The 20,049-nt window shown below is 33.5% G+C and overlaps 1 protein-coding gene across 2 annotated transcripts in view; it reads left to right on the top strand.

Annotated features, from left to right (window-relative positions):
* Positions 1–20,049, top strand: part of Ncam2 (neural cell adhesion molecule 2) — a 423,714-nt gene that overhangs the window by 360,256 nt on the left and 43,409 nt on the right. For both annotated transcript variants that reach the window (XM_076549131.1, XM_076549130.1), the window contains exons 13-14: positions 11,695–11,814; positions 13,402–13,523. In XM_076549131.1, the coding sequence (XP_076405246.1) occupies positions 11,695–11,814; positions 13,402–13,523 (242 nt within the window). The remainder of the gene's footprint in view (positions 1–11,694; positions 11,815–13,401; positions 13,524–20,049) is intronic.

Raw genomic sequence — 20,049 nt, forward strand, 5'->3', positions numbered from 1 at the left:
CACATATAGAGTTCTTGACTAAAACTAGCCTGTTTCCACTCTCTCTCCAATACGGTATTTTCAATCACTCATTCTCCGGCATTCTTCAAAGACACAGACTCCTTCCAGGAGCTTGTCATTCACAATGAGACACAGCTACTTTTCAGGAATGTCACTCATAATAGCCTTTTGTGTCTAGAAGACAACTCCTACAGTAGGATGGATTTAATATAGATGTTTCATTTAGAACTGAGCATTCAACCACTTATCTCAACCTTTACCATAAAGTTTCTGTGAAACTTCTTAGCAACTGTTTGTTATTTCTATGAATTTTCTGCTGTAGTCTTTAGTTTCTTATGCATAGCTCCATAGTATGTGCATACCAGAATAATCTGAGCTTACCGTTTCATTTTCCTATCCATTTTAGTTCTTTTCATGGTTGTGTTGCACTTGTTAAGTATTCAAACACTGCACTTCATAGGAGTGGACAGAGTGAACATCCTTGCTTAGTCATTACCTAAGTGAAGATGATTTGATTGTCCAGCATTCTCTTTGATTTTGTCTTATATAGTCTCTATTGGGTCGAGATATGTTTCTCCTATTTCTAATTTCTTTCTTTCTTTCTTTTTTTTTTAAGAAGGACTAATGGATATTGTAAAGAACCTTTTCTACAGGTATTGATAAGATCATGGGATTTCTGCCATGGAGTCCATGTGATGTGTTTTGTTTACTGATTTATGCTGCTGAATCATGTTTTCATGTCTCCAATGAACTCAACTACTTGGTCTTTGGAAATGACCTTTTGACAGGTTGTTAAACATAGTCTGCAAATATTTATTGAGAGTTTTGGGCTATCTTTTTCTTTATAACATTTTTCTGGAGTGACAGCAGGTTAATTCTGGCTATATAATATGAAATAAGGTTTCCCTTTTACTTCTTTTACAGGAAATTTAGAGGAGTTATACAGTTGCTTCTTTAAAACTCCATTTGCTTTTAACTGTGACTGTATACTTGGGCAACATTTTATAGCTGCTTTAATCTCATTGATTGTTTTAAATTGTTCAAGCAGTTTATACTAAAATAACCTTTGGTTATTTTGATATGGCATATGCATTAGTATTGCTTTTCATTTTCCATAGGCTTTCCAATGTATTCAAATACAATTTTAGTGTATCATAATCATATTCTAAATTAATTGGGTATCTGTTTTAATGTTTTCATTTTATCTCCAATTTTAGTGTTTATTCTTCTTTCTTTGCATTGTCTTAAATAAAGATTTTTTTAATCAGATTTGGCTTCTCAAAGGAAGAATTCTTTGTTTTCACTGATTCCTTGTTCTTTTCATTCCCATCTCATTTATTGCTGTCCTGATTTTTATTATTTTCTCTCTACTAATTGGTTTGGTTTGTAATTGTTCATTGTTATATTTTTAAGACTTAAGTTATGTTATATCATTTATTTATTCACTTTAGATTGCCTTTTAACTTAGTCACTTATAGCTATAAATGTACATCTTAGTGTTGCTTTCCATTTATTCCTAGGTTCTGTTATGTGTAAGTTAAATTTAAAATTGCTTTTCTGATATTTTGAATGACCCATTTGTCATTCACTAGGATGCTGGTCAATGTTCATACTAGTGTATAGACCCAAGGATTCAAATTTAGGTAAATTTAATACTATGATAATTTAGCAAAATGACACTTATTGGTTCCCCCTCTGGTACCAACTACTCCCTCTTTAATCTTAGGTTGTTGAATAGATTTATAGCACTAGGCCTGTGTTTCTTCCTTTAATGTGGGTCATAAATCCAGTCAGAAAGCAGTTGCTTACCTTCACTGTGGTAGCTTGCAACATTCTGAGGTGGGCAAGACTGTTGAGGACTCCTCCCCTGCAGCCTGCATAGTACCTACTTGTGCTGTGAAAGTAGATGGTAGGGAGGAAAGAATCACTACATTGTAACAAAGGCGTGCCAGATCTTTAGCAATATAGTCTCATCATCAATTTTAGATGGCCAGCAAAAACCATGGCTATAGCCTGTATTGTTGGGGGATTTTTGACTCTTACTGAGTAACAACTCATGTGGATTAATCCCACACCTGGCACTGGGATTTGTATTTTGCAACTCTCAGCATTTTTAGGAGTTTTGTCCATCTATGGGTTCCTCTCTTCAAACATTTTTATTTTGCTTTTGTTCTTATGAAATATTAGATTTCCATATTTTTCTCCATAGCCTTAATTTTTAATACCCCTTTTTCTTCCTTCCTTTTTTTCTACTTTTCCTTGTATTCCTCTTCCTGATAAGACTTCTTCATGTCGTCTATACTTTTATACCTAATGCATTATGAAAACTCATCTTTCTTAAGGTCTCTCCATCTGTTCTCCTTAGAGCAGCCAGTTTGTGACTTTTTAACCTTTACTCACATTATAAGCTTTTGGACCCAAATATATACATATTACCCTAAAAAGTTGTAGATAAAATCCACATGAGAACATGCAATATTTGTGATTCTGGCCTGGGTTAAATGATTCACTATAGACTTCAGTTTTATCCATGTCCCCACATATATCATAATCTCATTTTTAAAGGTTTCTAAAATTCCATGATATATATGTATCAGAGATTCATTATATGTTCATCCACTGATGCTGGTTCCATAATATGTGTATTATGGATAAAGCCTAAATGAACACTGATATAGAGATATCTCTGTAGGGAATAGTCCCTAGTGCATGTGAGAAGTTGAAGTATAGCTGGATTATTTAGCAACTATGCTTTTAACTTCTTCTTTTTCTTTAAGATGTATTTATTTATTATGTATACAGCATGTATGATTGCTGGCCAGAAGAGGGCACCAGATCTCATTACTGATGGCTGTGAGCCACCATGTGGTTGCTGGGAATTGAACTCAGGACCTCTGGAAGAACAGTCAGTGCTCTTAACCGCTGAGCCATCTCTCCAGCCCAGCTTTTAACTTCTTATAGAACCTCTAGACTGATTTCTGAAATGGCTAAACCAGTTCGCATGGCTCAACAGCAATGGATAAAGATGCCTTTAAGATAAAATTTTTAAAAAAAATTAAATAAAAGTAAAATAAACCATCATTGAAATAAATCTCTATCTTGCTGGCATGGTAGAACACCTTTAATCCTAGCACTTGGAAAGCAGAGACAAGTGGAACTATTTCAGTTTGAGGCTAGTATGGGCTACATACCTAGTTTTCTAGCTGGGAAGGGCTACATATTGAGTTCATGTCAACAAACAAACAAGTTTTCTTGCTTATTTCTTCATACAACATCTCATTTTTTCCTAGAGTCTACTCTTAAATTGAACTTTACAGGAGGAATTTCTGCCAACTTGCGTTTCTGCTTCTCTAGTCTAAACACTTTTTTAAATGGTTTGGTCAGTACACAGTATCATCTCAAAACAGTTCCAGCAAGTTTTCTGGAAAAAAAAAAATCTGTATCATCAGAATGGATCATCCCTCCCTTACAATTTTTTTTATCTATCTCTCAACATGAATACTGTGTATTAGTACTTGCCATGTGTTGTTTTCTGAGAATATTAATTGGATGAAGATTTCATTGTACGAATAGTTGATTTAGTCTTACCCATTCTAGTGTTCACATTGACAGGTAATTGTGTTTGTCTTACCAGGGATGAATGAGGCTGCCAGTATTAGGGTCTCAGCTTCAGTGTGCATTTGTTGTTATCTAGTGGGTTTCTCATTGTATCAGTTCATGAGTTTTCCATACAGTTCTGTTGTTCTTTGGCTCATAGTGGGTAGAGGTATAAACTTTGCAGATTAAGATATTTTCATACCTTACATTCAACTTTGACAGAACAGTTTGATTAGAGCATGTCTTTCATAACTTTTTCCTTTCTTATCCTAGAAACAGAGTGTACTTGGATTGTGAAACTGATTTTTCTTCCCAGAATTTACTTTGGTGACTTTTAGGTCTCTTGTTGGAAGTTTTATTTTCTAAAATGTTACTGTTCTCAATTACTATTCTACTGGAATGAGGAAACCAGGTAGATGTAATCACCACAATCTTGGAAGTTCTGCTTCCAGTGTTAATATGAAAACTAAGCTTTAATCCTTCAAATTTTACCAGTGTCAAGATCCAAATATATATATATATATCAAAAGATCCACCATAGCTGCCATGGAATTAGTTCTGAGATATCAGGGGCTCTGTAACTACACCTTGATTCTGCAATGAATATTCTGCCATTTATTGGATTTCTTCTACTTCTACAGGGTGGCAAGTTCTAAATCAAAGTACTGGCAAGTTTTTTCTCCATTGAGAGCCCTGTTTATAGCATATAAAATATCGTTTTCTTTTATTCTCAAATGGTAGGGGGTACAAAATATTTCATATCCTTTCAAAAATCAGCATATGAATATAATATAATATAGTCTCAGATGATTTAGTTATGTGCAAGTATGAAGATCCTCCTGAGTTTTATCTTCTTTTTGAACCCCACACTCACATGCTACAGTCTGTCTTACATTCATCTGTTCTTAATATTTACACTCGTGTATAAGTATATATTAAAATCTTTAAAAATTTGCAATTACTTTTCATAAAACAAAATATTGATTCATTTAAAGTTAAATGAAAAATTAAATTATCAAGTACTACTCTATATGTGCTAATATGTAAAGGTGGATGGGTCCTGAATTTCACTGGGAGAAATTCTGAGAAGAATGCTAATATAACTAATGAAGATGGATAGTTAAATTCTGAAAAGAATAAGCTATAATAAGTAGATTTTCACTATTGTTATGGGTTTTCCAGTGAAACTAGTTATAACACCAATAAAACTGAGAGCTTCTGTTATAAAAATGCTAAAATACAAATAATTAATGCAGGAAAATACTATATTTTTCACCTATACACCACTTCTGTTCCATGATTACCTTATAAAATCTCAGAAATCTCTGCTTTGATACAGTTCAAAATAGAAAATGTGAATGCAAGAGCAAGGACTTTTCCTATCTCATTACTTTGAGATCTTATGAATGTTGAATGGCACATATAAAATTAGATGATTGGCTAAATACTTAAAAGTGACAGAATAAAGTATTCAAAATTTCAATTACCCAGATGTGGCTAGTAAGTTTTTTTTTTTTCCTCTGTGAACTCTAGAATCAAACCTGCATTAATCAGATTGTGTGATCTGTCATTGTCAAGAGTCCTCCCCATCTTTGCGTTTGTCCTTTGATTCTAATGTGCTCCTGCAGAGTTGTGTACCGAATGGCAAGCCCACCACCATTTGGTAGATTCTGAATTACGTGGTCCCGGTTAAAATCAGTGGGTCTCCAAACAAAACAAAACACAAGAATATAGACAAGCGACCTAAGAGGGTGGGTGGTATGGCAAGCGTAGGAGATAAAGGAAGTTGTGGTAAGACTAAAAAGAGCTTGCTGTATGCATGCATGAAATTGTAAAGAGCAAATTTAATGACACACAAAATAAAATTACTGGTTTAAATCCAATTCAGAATGGTGGGTATTAACGAAGATTGCCAACATGGATTGTGTTGTTTAGTCTAATGATAACTTATAAACTCAATTAAATAAAATATTAAAAGAAAGGTATTGCATCTTCTAATAACTTGAGTTAAATGGATCATATGTAAAATTCATTCCAAAATCAACTACGTTTTTAAAGGTAAGTCCTAACATCTTAAAACTTACAAGAAAAATTTACTGTAGATTGAATTGGTGTATTCCTCCTAAACATTCTTCCTCAAGTTAAATATCATCTTCTTTATGATGATATCTAGAAGTGATTCATTTGAGCAATAAGATTTTCCTTTATACAAAGGATGATTAAGTATGAATTATTTATCAACTTTTTTGTTTGATGAAAATTTTCAAAGTTTTCATGAATAATATTTTTATATTCCAATTATTTTCATCTGAATTTGAGGCATTTTTATTTCCTATAAAAACATACATTTCAAAATTAAGTGCAAATTATTGACCTGAAAAAAATGTTTATTTTTATATATAATTATTCTTTAAAATTGGACTGCTTTAAATTAGCCATGAGATTATTCCTCAATCAAAATATTATAATGTTAGCATTAATGATAGAAACAGTAAAAGAAGTGTATTTTCATTACAAGTCCAGTCTCTTGCAAATTTGTGAAAAGGGTCATCATATTTTAAGCTAATTAAAATGGATTTAAATGTCTGATTTTACTTCTTTGTTTACACAGTACAAACTGCATAGTAACTTGAAAACTCCATAGTTTTCATGAATCTTTAGATCTCTGTGATGAGATGAACAGCCAGGGTAATATCCAGGGTAATACCTCACCCATATTTTGAAACTGCCCATTGTTGTCAGGACTGTTTTGTTGTTCTGGGCAACCTAATCTGTTCTAGCCTGAGGAACATCTCATCTGCGGACAGTGAATGTCAGGCTAGCCACTACAGTAATCCAGGATTGAAGAGATGGAAGAGAACATAGCTACATTGAATCATACTGTAGGTGTCTGCTTCTTTTAATTAGTTTCCTTAATCATTTTCTTTTCTCCAAAGGCTATAAATACTCTGTAACCTCCGTGTCTGTTGACAGTAAAGGAATAAGATTTGTTTGTATCTAAACAAATAAAACCTTATAACTCCCAGTGCTAAAATTTGATGCCTCGTGAAAGGAGAATATAATTTCTGTCTTCCTGTTCTAGTATTTTACATAGTTATAAAACCATGATTTTAAAAAGTTCATGCTTTTCTTCCATGGGCCAACTTAAATATCACTATTTTAATGTGCACTTTGCACTTTTAGGCAGAATTTTGCAGTTAGAGCCAATGGTTATTTAAGAAACTCAATCATATTTCAATCAAACTACAACATTAAATTAGGGAAGGCAATCTGCTTCTTTATAAAACTCATACCTAACAAAGCAACGTAGGACTTCCAAGTCATGCTGACTTAATGTGGCAGGGATATGCATTCATTTATACAGTTTGTCCTTAGAGAACATATAGCAGGTTTTAATCTAGTTACACAGAGTTGTAATTTTTGCTTTTGAATTTCTAATAAATTATAGTGAAAGGAGCCATCCCACACATCAGTCCATAGTTCTATTGTCCAAGTGTATGGGCACATGGAAGGAAATAAATCTATTAACTCACTTCATAGTTTGAGGTGCAATTCTCTTGCAGAGTGGGCAGTCTTGCATTTTTCGAGTGGTGGTTTGCTTTCAGGCTCCACCTTAGGTGTTCAGAAACTGTGTTTGGTAAAATTATGGATGATTTAAGGGACATCTCCTCCTTTTTAAAGTAAGTAAAGTCAAATTACAGATTCAGGCATTGCCCCCTTGGCGTCTATTTCTTTGTCCCACTTTAATTTGAACCATGTATGCAACTCTTTCTATGTGACAAAATAATCTTTAGTTTCACAAAAAAAGTTGATAGTCATAATAAGGGTTATTGGAGCAAGCTTTCATCAGGCCAGACTTGAAAACAAACTGACTTGTTGTACATGAACTTGGAAACTTTGCATCAATGGGTTGGCTTTCAAACTTATTACCTACAATTTTGAAGAATGTCTATAGGTCCTCCTACTATTCACTTTCCCATGAGTGTTTCAGCTCAGCATTGTTAAAATATTTGAGACCATATTTTTACCCTCTTCGCTATTCTGCCCTGAAAATTGCTCGGATATGAAACTCATACATGGAGCAACCATGATAGAGAGCAGAACAGGTTCATGTGATGAAATATGCAAAATCAACTTGATGGTACATCATGTAACTAAAGAAGTAGGGTCCCATTGTCAGTCAGACATCTGTGGCTTCGCAGTCTCTGTGAAGTGTCTGAAAAAGGCAACACCTAGAAGTGGGAGATTTTCCTGGAAATGCACAAACAGTTCCAGTAAAATGTAAATATATGGTTATATGGTTCCAGTATCAAGCTAAAGGTTTCCTTGCAATACATAGGATGGTAATTTAATGGCTTAGCTCTTACCAATTTTAACCAAAATATTAAAAGATAGACTTCTAAATTTAAAATGTCATCTATGCCACACTGATTCATAGGGAATTTTACTCAGTGTTGAAACTGTAAGCATTGAACTCTGTTGCTCTTCTTTCTTGCTGACTTTTCATGACAAAGGAATAAGCTTTCCTGGTTCCCTGATTAAAATGGGCATAGAATAGTCTGCGTGTCTTCATGATGATGCTTTCACGTTCGCATTGCTGTTGTGTCTGCTCTTTTTTTTTGGGGGGGGGGGCAGCTCCTAAATAAATCACACATCGAGGCTTATTCTTAATTATGAATTCTGGCCTTATCTTGGCTTATTTTCTATCCAGCTTTTCTTAACTTTAAAATATCCATCTATCTTTTCCTCTAGGATTTTCCTGTTTTCTTACTTCCATAAATCTTACTCTTACTCCATTAATTGCTGTGTAGCTGGGTGGCTGGCCACTGGAGTCCTCCTCCTTTTCTGGCTCCTAGATCTCCACTCCCAGTTTTCTTCTTCTATCTATTCCCTCTGCCTGCCAGCCCTGCCTATCCTTTCTCCTGCTTTGCTATTGGCTGTTCAGTTCTTTATTAGACCTTCAGGTGTTTTAGACAGGCTCAGTAACACAGCTTCACAAAGTTAAACAAATGCAACACAAACAAAAGTAACACACATTAAAGCAATATTTTAAAACAGGTTCATCTTTTTCTTTAATCATAGAAATAAGGAGGATTAAATAGCTAATCAAAGTTGTTGGCTGTGGTGAAAGCATCTATAGTTTATAATCTCTCATGTGGTATTGCATGATACACTAATGTAAATCATCTATCTAAATGTCCATTAGTATCTATAACCACACATTAAAATAGTTCTATTTTCCACTAATGTACAATAATGGGCAACTCTTTGACCCAAAACAATAATTTCAGCTGTATTTGCTTTCAATGTGCTTCTATACTTTTTTTGACTCTGATATTTAATTTTAAATATTTATTTTAAGAATTCAGAGACAGTCTGTTTCTAAGAGTTAGTGGATCTCAATGGGTGATGAGGCCAGCCATTAATAAGCACATGACTTCTTTCAGCAATCTCCAATACATGTCAATACTGTGATGCTTCAAAGACTGTCAATTAGTTACAAAACGGTTCTCTAATGAGCTCCTCTGTTGCAGCAGTCCTGTTCCATCAGGATGAGAAGAATGTGGCTGAAGGCCAACCCACACTGAGTGGATCATGTTGATTGTTCAGAGAACTCATTCATTAGTGTCTTGAGAAATAAATACATATTTTGCATTCTTTACTTTTAGAGAATTTACTCATTTTTCTTTCAATTGTATTAAGTTCTATTCAATATATATTAACTATATACTGTAATTATGTGAAATATATATATAATTCAATATGTATTAAATGGCAAAACTGTTAAAATATAGTGAATGTTTAACTAATATTTATTTATTTATTTAGATTTTTGAGATTATTATATAATTACATCAGTTTCCCCTCCCTTTTCTCCCTCCAAAACCCTTCCATTTAACTGTTTTTAATCTCTTTCACACTCATGGTTCATTTTTCCATTATTTATTGTTACTTATATATATAATCCTTAACACATACCTACAACTTGCTCAATCTGTATAATATTATGTTCCTATTTTCTTGGTTGACCATTGGTATTAACTGGTGTGCTCTTCTAGGTGGAAGACGACTTCTCCTGCTCTCAGAATTTGTTACTTGCCTGTAGTTCTTTCTATATGATTGAGGCCTTGTGGGGGTTCCACTTTCTACCATTGTACAGCTATTTTTGTCCTTGTTCAGCTCATGTTTAGTGATAATTTATGAAATTGCTAACATTATATTAAGAAAGTACATTCCTCAAGAACAGCAATTGTAGCCTTTAACCATCTACTACACTTAATCTTAGACAAATGAGTTTCCTGTTCATTTGAAAAAAAACTTCATAACTATTCTCATCTGAGCATTGACCTATTAAATCAAATACTTATTCTGGGGTTTAAATTATATATTCATTGATTTCCATGCTGTTTTGCTGGGGAAGTATTCCCTGAAAACCTTGCAAGCCTTAGCATATTCTGACATCACATATTTAACCTCAGATGTTTCTTGCTATCCATGCAAGTGTTTCCCTGAGTCAGTTGCCTTTATTAACATTGATTATCTTTCATTATAATAGGAGGTGGTGACTGGTCATGTATTTTCCAAAGTAGATTTGATTTTCTTTTCAGATAATGAAATTATAAAAATATAGAAACTTTTCATTATAGAAGTGTCTTTTCTGCTGTTTTTAGAGCATATGCATGGTGTTAAAGCCTAGGAAAAGATAGAATAAAGGATTTTCAATAATTCATCACAAAATAATTAATTGTTTGAGAATTAGATTTCATAACTTTCATTTTAGCATTACACATTGTAGATTTGTACAAAAATGTCACTTAATATTCTGATAGTATATAAAATTATTATATGTCAATCAGATCAAAAATTGTGACAAAAATCTCTAGTTGACCTCTGGATCATGCATTGACATTAACAATTATCTGTTGTTAGGTAATTTACACAATGCATTCTGTATTTTATATAAAGGAAAGACAACTGTAGTATACTTTGAAACACATTTCTACCGAGAGAAATAATATTTTTTTTTTTTGAGATGGGTTTTCTCTGTGGAGTTTTGGTGCCTGTCCTAGATCTCACTCCATAGACCAGGCTGGACTTGAACTCACAGAGATCTCCCTGGCCCACATGTGCTGGGATTAAAGGCATGCGTCACCACCAGCTGCCTGAGAAATAATAATTCTATTAAATAAAGTATATAAAATTCAAGTTTTAATCACAGTTGAAACTAATAACTTTTTTTTAATATTTTATTTATTTATTTATTTTTTGGTTTTTCGAGACAGGGTTTCTCTGTGTAGCTTTGCACCTTTCCTGGAACTCACTTGGTAACCCAGGCTGGCCTCGAACTCACAGAGATCCGCCTGCCTCTGCCTCCCGAGTGCTGGGATTAAAGGCGTGCGCCACCACCACCCGGCAATAAATATTGTCTTGAGTAGAATTTAATCATTGTTTATGACTAATCATATTTCCTCTTATGAATTATCCCTTTAACTTAGACTGTGACTGATTGTATTATAAAGATGAATGATGATTGATTATAATCAAGAGGTACCATTCCCACTAGATAGTTTTAATTAAAAATTATGTCTTTTATTTTTGGGGATTATGGCATAAAACCAAGGAGTTTGCTGTGAGATGGTGTCTCCATTATTTATTTTATTTTATTTATTTATTTATTTATTTATTTATTTATTTATTTATTTATTTCTGTCAAATATAAGCAGTATTGCCTAGGCACAATGATAGAATTTTTAAAGCTACATTAGGGACAAAATAAAACAAAATTATAAAGAGGTAGTGCTATGAGACGTAAAGCAAAATTCAAAAGTATGTGTGAAACCCTGGGGCTTGGCATGTGCCCCCATGAGTTTCCTTTAAGATGTGTTTCTGTAAATTTTTATCTCTGCCTTTTGTAAGTGTATGATTATAACCCCAGGTTTGGTACCATAGATAGTAGCAAATAAGTTCTAATAAAACATGCAAGTGAGGGAGTGAAATAGACTAAACTCTGACCTGATTTAGTTCGTCCTGAGGTTGTCAAATGAATGGCACCCCAGGTGCTGAGGATTCAAGTTTTGTTTTGTTTTGTTTTCTCAGCAATGGTTGTTTTGAGCAGCCTGGAACCAAATACGACTTATGAAATCAGGGTTGCGGCAGTAAATGGAAAAGGGCAAGGGGACTACAGCAAAATAGAAATATTCCAGACCCTGCCAGTCCGTGAGTAGTCATCACTATCCTCTCCCCTGTCACCAGATCCTTCTCTTGAAAGTTTAATGGGATTTTTAAATGCAGAAAAGCATTTCAATACTCTAGGGAAGTGAATTATCTCTCTGTTGAATTTTTTCTGAGTTAGTGGCATCTTGGACTGAAAAAAACAGATTTCTCTAAAGTTGGGAAGAAAAGAAAAAGCATAGTGGAATATAAAAAGTAAATCTGCTCTTAGGATATCTCGTATTTATAGTGCAATTGATTAGATTATGTCTGCAGATTATATTGTGTTCATAGAAACATGGTTATGTGTCCTCTCTGTTAATGAGACACAGTTATTATTCTACAATTCATGTAAGAAAAAGGAATACCAAACTGAATTAATCTGTTACAAATGTGACTACAAGAGGCCCATAATCATCTGTGGCCTTTTTCTCAAAACTATCCTGTTTTGAGTAATTTTAAGTCAACTGGGTTTATCTAATATTTTTTAAATATTAAAAGGAATTACCTTCATATTACTTTTATAATATAAGACAATAATATAGTGAAGAGGACTGAACATTGCTGTTGCAAAATCTGGGCTTGATGTCAACCAAAATTGGCCACAATAAATTAGTACTCCCCAACTTTGGGCAATATTCTCAGAATCCATCATGTGATGCCACTTTTCTCCATTCTCATAATGCAATTCTTTTTATTTATGGGTTGATTAAATTTTACACAAACTGACGACATTATTTTATCTATTTGACTGCAAAAGAACCCATATTGTTTTATGTTTCATTTTTAAAATGAATTATACATTGGAACAAAGTAACATTCAGTGGTTGTGATTATCTGCATTAGACCTATAAGAGACTGGGCACTAACTTTTCATCATGGATAAAGAGGGAGAGCTCCCAAAGCCCTACCTCTCCTCGAGGGACAACTGGCTGTTGGCTGGGGAAAGGAGTGTCCTTTCCTTCAGTGTTGTAGCCACTGATGTGCTGTCCTTTCCACATTAAACAACTTCCTCTCACACTCAATTATTTAAATTCTGTGGTTACTCACTGAGAAAGATGAAAGGTAGAGATGGTTTTCAACAGGAAAGAAAGGGGAATGAAGTGAAAATGATTTAATTTTCATTACATAAATTTATGAGATGTAAGCAACCTATTAAATATAACATTTTTAAGTTAAAGTCTGTCTATAAATAAATGCATCCAATGTATGTAAAGTGTGTATTAAAATTTAATGCTGAAAATTTATATTCTAATTTTTAATTATCTCAAAATGCTATTATTATAAGAAAATGATCACAGTGTCATTTTAAATGAAACTCTTCTGTATACAGTGTCATTATTTAATGAACCTCTTTAGTATAACATGGAAATTCCCATTTTAAGCTTAGAAATTCTACTAAACCATCTGAACTTTAAAGTTTATTTCATGAATGAGCAGCATGTTATGCCACACAAAAAGACAAAATGTCTAAAGTAAACCAAGTAAAATGTCATGTATTTGGGGTACATGAGGTGTTGGTTTAATTAAGAAGTAGCATCATTAGGAATGTGAAGAGGGAGTTCATGAAAAACTTTTGTGTTCCTTCATTAGGGGAGCCAAGTCCCCCTTCCATACATGGACAGCCAAGCAGTGGGAAGAGTTTTAAAATCAGCATCACCAAACAAGATGATGGAGGGGCCCCTATTTTAGAATACATTGTGAAATACAGAAGTGTAAGTATCTTTTGATTATTATTTTCAATCTATTTCCTGCTACATGATGAGTCACCATGACCTCAAAGATTGGTCAGGAATGAATTTATAATCTATAATGAAAAGGATAAATGTTAATTTTTTCTACTCTTGAAATCCATTATTATATTTGTAACCTTTTCTTTTATTAAAGAATAAGCATAGGGTTTTGAAATATTTTCATGGCTTTGACCCTAATTCTAGCATACAATGTGATTTAACTACATAAAATACAACAGTTCTTATCTTTATGTGACTAGTTTTATCTGCTTTCCACTCGATCTTAGTACATTATTAGCCTGTATCTGTTGATTCATTATAAATAATGTAGAAAATGTATTAGTAACTTTCCATATTATTGGGATGGCAATAATATAATAATCTGATAAAAGTAATTTAAGTAAAGGATGATTTAATTTGGTCATGATTTAAGAAGCAGTAGTTCATCATGGCATGAAAATCATATCATGCACTTACCTGGTGTTGGAAGTAAAGAAGCAGAGAGAGGAATGTTGATATGGCCTTTTCACCATACTGGACTCTAGCCCATGAAACAGTGCCACTCATAATCAACCATAATGAGTCTTCCTTTTGCCTATAAAGCACTTTGGACACATTCTCACAGATATTCCTAGAGATGTGTTTCTGAGTGGTTCTTTTTTAAAACTTACTTTTGTATAGAGGTATTTTGCCTGCATATATTTTTCTTCACCAGGTATATGTCTGGTACTTATAAAGAGTTTACAATATGCTGATACTGGAGTTACAGATAGTTATGAGCCACTATGAGTGATCTGGAAATCAAGTTGGGTTCTTCAGGAAGAACAGTCAATGCTCTTACCCATTGAGTCATTTCTTTAGCCTTTGTAAGATGATTCTTAATGCTTTCAAATTGACAATGAAAATCAAATGCTGAAGATAGGAATATAAGCACATCACATCTAAGAACAAGTTATTATAATGAAATAGATCTATCATTAATGTTTAAATAAAGAATGGTCACTGACGTTTAGTAAAAGGGATAATTTGACTAAAATGTAATTTGAATTGGTGAGTGAAGGACTGCAAACATCATGGCATTGGGTGTTCTTAAAGGTGGCTGGGAAAGGGGATTCTGCTTGCTGTGAGAGAGTCAACAATGTCTTCCCACGTATATTTCTTCTGTTTCATTACTATATATGATGCCGATGGTCACTGAGAGTGATTGCATCTCAAAACTTTCCTATAAATAATTTTATTTGCATTTTATACAGATATGTTTAAAATTGTAGTTTTATGGTACTTGAATACATTTTCAACATAGTTTGTGAATTATGATAGTTTCTCAATTTGAATATTACATATTAAGACATGGAAGTGAAATTGATTTTCTAAGGAGCCATCAATAATCAATAGTATACACCATTTTAACTTTCCTATGTAATTCTAATATTCCCTTTATAAGGCAGTTCTTTTTGCTAATAGAGTCTGTCTAGTGTTGTTTGCTTGTATCTGTTTTTAGAGATGACCATTTTCTGTTCCAGGCTCCAAACTGGCAATAAAAAGCAGCAGGTGTCTTTGCATACTCTGTCATAAAGACTCTACATCAGTGAGCCTCTGAAAGTCACTGTAGTCTTTAGGTAGATCTATTCGGACAATATTATGCCATTTAGACCAGAATTCTTGGAAGTTCTCATTTGAAAATTATGCAGAAAGGAATCACTCTGTCTAAGGAACATAGACCAGAATGGCATCATTAATTCAACAAGAATAGGTCCTGCGTGTATGTTATCTATCTGTAATTGCACCTAGAAAGGTTTTGGTACAAAACACTGATAGGCATTAATGACTTCTCAGGAAGGATGGCAATAAAATACTAGAGTGAGCACTAAAAGACAATGAAATATTAATGTGGCTGTATATTTTTCTGTGAATATTTTTACATGAAATCAAAGCTAGGTTTGATTGTATAATATAATAAGTTGATAGTAGAGAAACCCAAACACTACATTCCATGCAAGTAATTTGGTGATTCCAATCGACAATAGCACATTTATTTTTTCATGTTATGCCTTTTTAAGCTTCATTGTTATTTGGTTTTAATTGATAAATTGTGTACTTTAAGAGTGCTGTATTATTTCTAATGATTCTAGGTGTGTTACTAGTTTTGATTATTTAAGAATGCATCTAGAAACTAAGTATATTACTGCAGAAGACATACTTCTTCATTAAAACACAAATACAAAAAGTAATACAATGAAGAAAAATTTTAAGGGATTGTGTTGGGACTCAGTGGAGGCAAATGTTAGTATGCTTGGGGCTTGTGTTTGATGTTCCTCATATATAAACATTTGAGTAGAAGAGGTGTTAATTCTTATTCACTCAGGAAGCAAATGAGGCCTCATGTGTAGGAAACTATCAGTCATGTTAGAAGGATTCCTTTCTTAAATTCAGTGCTGATAACTTCTTTGTTGAAATATACATTTGGAATCCCAGCAAAGGTAAATAGGATAAAAAAGTATTAAGGTCAGCAGTTCTGCTCCCCCCTCACCCTAGAATTACATGTTTATTTGTTAAGTATTCTAGGACTAGGGTTGCATTTCAGAAATGCTACTAGGACTGAAATTACTTTCTTTCATATTCTTCTATTCTTAGAACACAGACTTTTATTCTTTTTCAGCTTATGCTGTTCTCTTAAGGAGGTGACTTTACATTGATATTCAAGATGTGTAATGTTAGAAAATCAAGAAGAATTCTCTACTGTTCATCAACATCTGCCTACAATACATGTTATAGTATTTTAAAATAAAACTCTACTAAACAAAATTAAAATAACATTTATACAGGTAGAATGAAATCTGTTGTTGATCTAGACAATGGCTTAGAGAGCAAAGGTGTCTGATGCCAAGCCTGATGACCAGAGAGTTCAATGCTCAGGACACATGATATTAGATGGGAACAAATTTGTATGAATTGTCCTTTGACCTTTCAGTGGGCAACTTGACATACCAATGCCTACACAAACTAAACACATTTTAAAATGTAAAAATGATTTTTTCTATAGCTTTCTCCATATGAAATGACTAACACAGTAGTCTGGTTTAATGAAACTAAAAACTGCCTGAAATGATAGCAATTTCCTTTTATTGTTTTAATTTATCATATATAGAAAAATACAATAGCGTTTTTGTCTTGTGTAACATTAGGGTTTCAAGAACTCTGTTATCCAGTGTAACACACTTCACATTATTGGCTCCCACTTACTAGAGTGGTAGTACTAGCCCCAAGCCTTGGCTGAAGGCAAACATGTTCCCTTGAGTAACTCCATATCCATTTAGAGCCAATTATTGTCACAAAATTGACATTATGGATTTTCAAGGATGTATGTATGTGCATATTTTTGTTCTTAGTAAAGACAAAGCTATACCCAGCTGATACCTATTTATAAATTAAAAGTTAGTTTCCTCCAAATGGAGTCTCAGTGGGGATATCAGAAACACTTAAAGGTGGACCAAAGGGCTCAAAGGTGTTTGTGTAGACGGTTTGTTTTGTACTGATTTGTTTGTAATTTTTTTGTTATTGTTTTTTGCTTGTATGTTATTGCTTCAATACTGTATTATTTTGTTTTAATTTGTATGTTGTATGTATGTGTTTCTTGTTCTTTTTCTTTGTGATTTTATTTTTCTTCTGGTTTGATTACTTTTTGTTTGACTGCTTGTTTCCCAAAGAAAGCAAAAAGAAGACATGGAATTAGTTGAATGGCAAGGTGGATGGATCTGATAGGAGTTGGGGAAGGGGAAATCTTGATCAGAATATATTGCATGAAAAAAAATTGTTTTCAATAGAAAAAAAGAAAAGGAGAATTATCTAAGATGATTAACTAAATATTTATGTGAGTTCATTAAATTTTTATAAGTATAGGCTCAAAATGAATCTTCTTTGACAAGTTATATATATATATATATATAATGCATATTAGAACATATAAAATTGTTCCACCATAGGCACTGGGCTCCAAAAAGCCCTCTTAGGGATATCCTAGAATCCCCATGGAAGTCCGTGTCTTGAAGGAAGTAGAAATGAGGGATGGGTTGGGGGGGGTGACTGCTAGGGGGTGGGAGGAGGGAGGAGAAAGGCAAATGTGGGTAGTATGTAAAATGAACAGAAAATTTCTTGATAATAAAAATAGATAGAAAAATAAATAGATAGATAAATAAATAAGAACATATAATTGTCAAAGTAAAAATAATATTGAAGAGATTCAAGTTTAGACAGTGATCATGAACGTACTTCATTTTGTAAATACTTGTTCATAAGTATACTTCAATTTGCAAGGACATAATTGTTACAGTTCTATTTTCAATTACATTGATAATCAATAGTGAAAATAAAAAGACATGAAGTTGAAAGGAATAAGGGTAGAATAGAGGAAAATCATAATTAGAATCTGAATATATGGAAATTTTTCTTTATTTGGTCATTCATTTTCTACTGTCAATAATGTAACAGTTCCTTATTGTTGTGCTTATCATCTCAATGACTATGTTAAGCTTCCCAATAAAAGAATCCCATTGAGTTGGTCATGATATCATACAGAAATAACCTTAGTACTTTGGGGATGACGCAGGAAATTCTCACATGAGAGAATACCCTGAACAACATAGGGATATAAATTTCCCCTAACTAAAATAAAAAAGAACTTATTTAAAATACACAATATATCACATTCTTACTTTGTTGTCAATAATTTGTTCCAATTTCTAATTGCCAACTAGAAGCTAGAAGAGGATTTGTTTTTAACTCCATAATGGGAATGATTGTTAATTCAAATGTAACTACCCTGACCACTAATCAATTATCATATTACTTGTCTCAGTTACCAGTACAGGGAGCACTATTTTAACCAAAGTATTTCAGTCTCTTAGTACAAGTTTTGCAAAAGAACTGTTTGGAGCCCTTATGCATTTTTAAAAGGCTATAGCTTACTCTTCAATAATTTTCAATTTATTATTAACCAAGCATAAAGTGTACTTCCTACATAATCTTTTAAGAACTAATGGAAAGAAGATAATTTGGGTTATCTGATGGAGTACAGAACCATATAATAGAAAACTATATAAGCTTCAATATGTAAAATATGAAAACATATGAATACAGAATATAAAATAGTAATGGAAAAGTAAAATATGCCTATGGAGATTGTGCCAACCCCTGAATTGTTTTGCTGCTAACTGTGAACAGTGCAACAACTTTAGTACTCTGAATTTTATACACATAAGTATGGGGCATACATGGGCTGCAAAGAGGGTGCCGAGAGAATTCAGATAAATAGAGCTTAAGCTTTAAGGTGTTTACGTGGAGAGTGGATACAAATGGTACCAGAGGAACTTACTTTAAACTGTTTGTGCAGAGAATAGATACAAAGGATGGCTAAGATGAAGTTAGCTTGGGTTGTTTGTATGGAGATTAAAGATAATGGTGAGAAAGGAAGTTATCTCAAGTTATTTATGCTAAGATAAGATGCTAAAAAACCAGGAGATGGTGTCAGGACATAAACAACTCATAAATAGGGTGACCTTTAAAATGATTGGTTTGTTCCTTCACCCCCTCCTAGGGTTCTAAGGTTTTCTGGTATAAAAGAGGCTTACTGCATATCAATAAAGGAGTTCTTGCTTGACTTGAATCCCCGCTGGGTCTGATTGTCTCCCGGTAACAGGGAGGCTGGGGAACCTGCAAATGGCTCACACTTGCCTTTCCTAGGTTCCAGGCCACCTCTTCACAGGTGACCTAAGTTCCTGGTGGGGCAGGTCCCTACACATAAGATTTTCTGAGGAGCCTAGATCCTCTGTTCTTTTTTTGAAAATACACTACCAGTATGTTTGCTTTGCAGGCTTCCTGGATTCCATAGTGCAGCTATGTTCAATGCAGCCTCAGACTGTATTAGTTTATATTAGCCACATAGTTAATTGGTGCTGGTGTAACATTTTCAGAAATGTATAGAATGTACTTGATCATTCCCATCCTCATTACCATGTCTTCCCCTTTCCTTCCCTGGGTCACTTTCCTTTTTCTATAGAGTCTCATTTCTACTGTCATGACTTGCTAAGCATTTTTAATTATGTCATTGCTGTGGGGAAAATGTAGCTGAAGAAATCTGAAAAATCATCAATGTAAAGAGAGTTTTAGGAAAACACCTGGACTCCAGAATTCCCAAGAAGATAAGAGCAGCTGCATATCTTAATGTACAAATGAAAGAGACCGGTAATGCTAAAATTTGTAAACAGTCGACTTAATCTAAGTAGTCATATTGCAAGTAGCACAAGAAATCTAGTGACATTATATCTATATTAGAGTTCCTTGATAAGAGCATCTCTACCTTGCAAGGTGGTCTGATAAATTTTTAATATCTTTCATACCCTTAGGAGACTTACGCACTTCTTATAAGATGATTTATCTACAGTGTTCAGCCTCAGTCTAATAGACATTTGCCCTCATTGGGCTAGTCTGTCCTCCAAGGATTTGCTCTTTC

The sequence above is a fragment of the Peromyscus maniculatus genome, chromosome 12 (genome assembly GCF_049852395.1).
Source record: "Peromyscus maniculatus bairdii isolate BWxNUB_F1_BW_parent chromosome 12, HU_Pman_BW_mat_3.1, whole genome shotgun sequence".
NCBI classification, from domain to species: domain Eukaryota; kingdom Metazoa; phylum Chordata; class Mammalia; order Rodentia; family Cricetidae; genus Peromyscus; species Peromyscus maniculatus.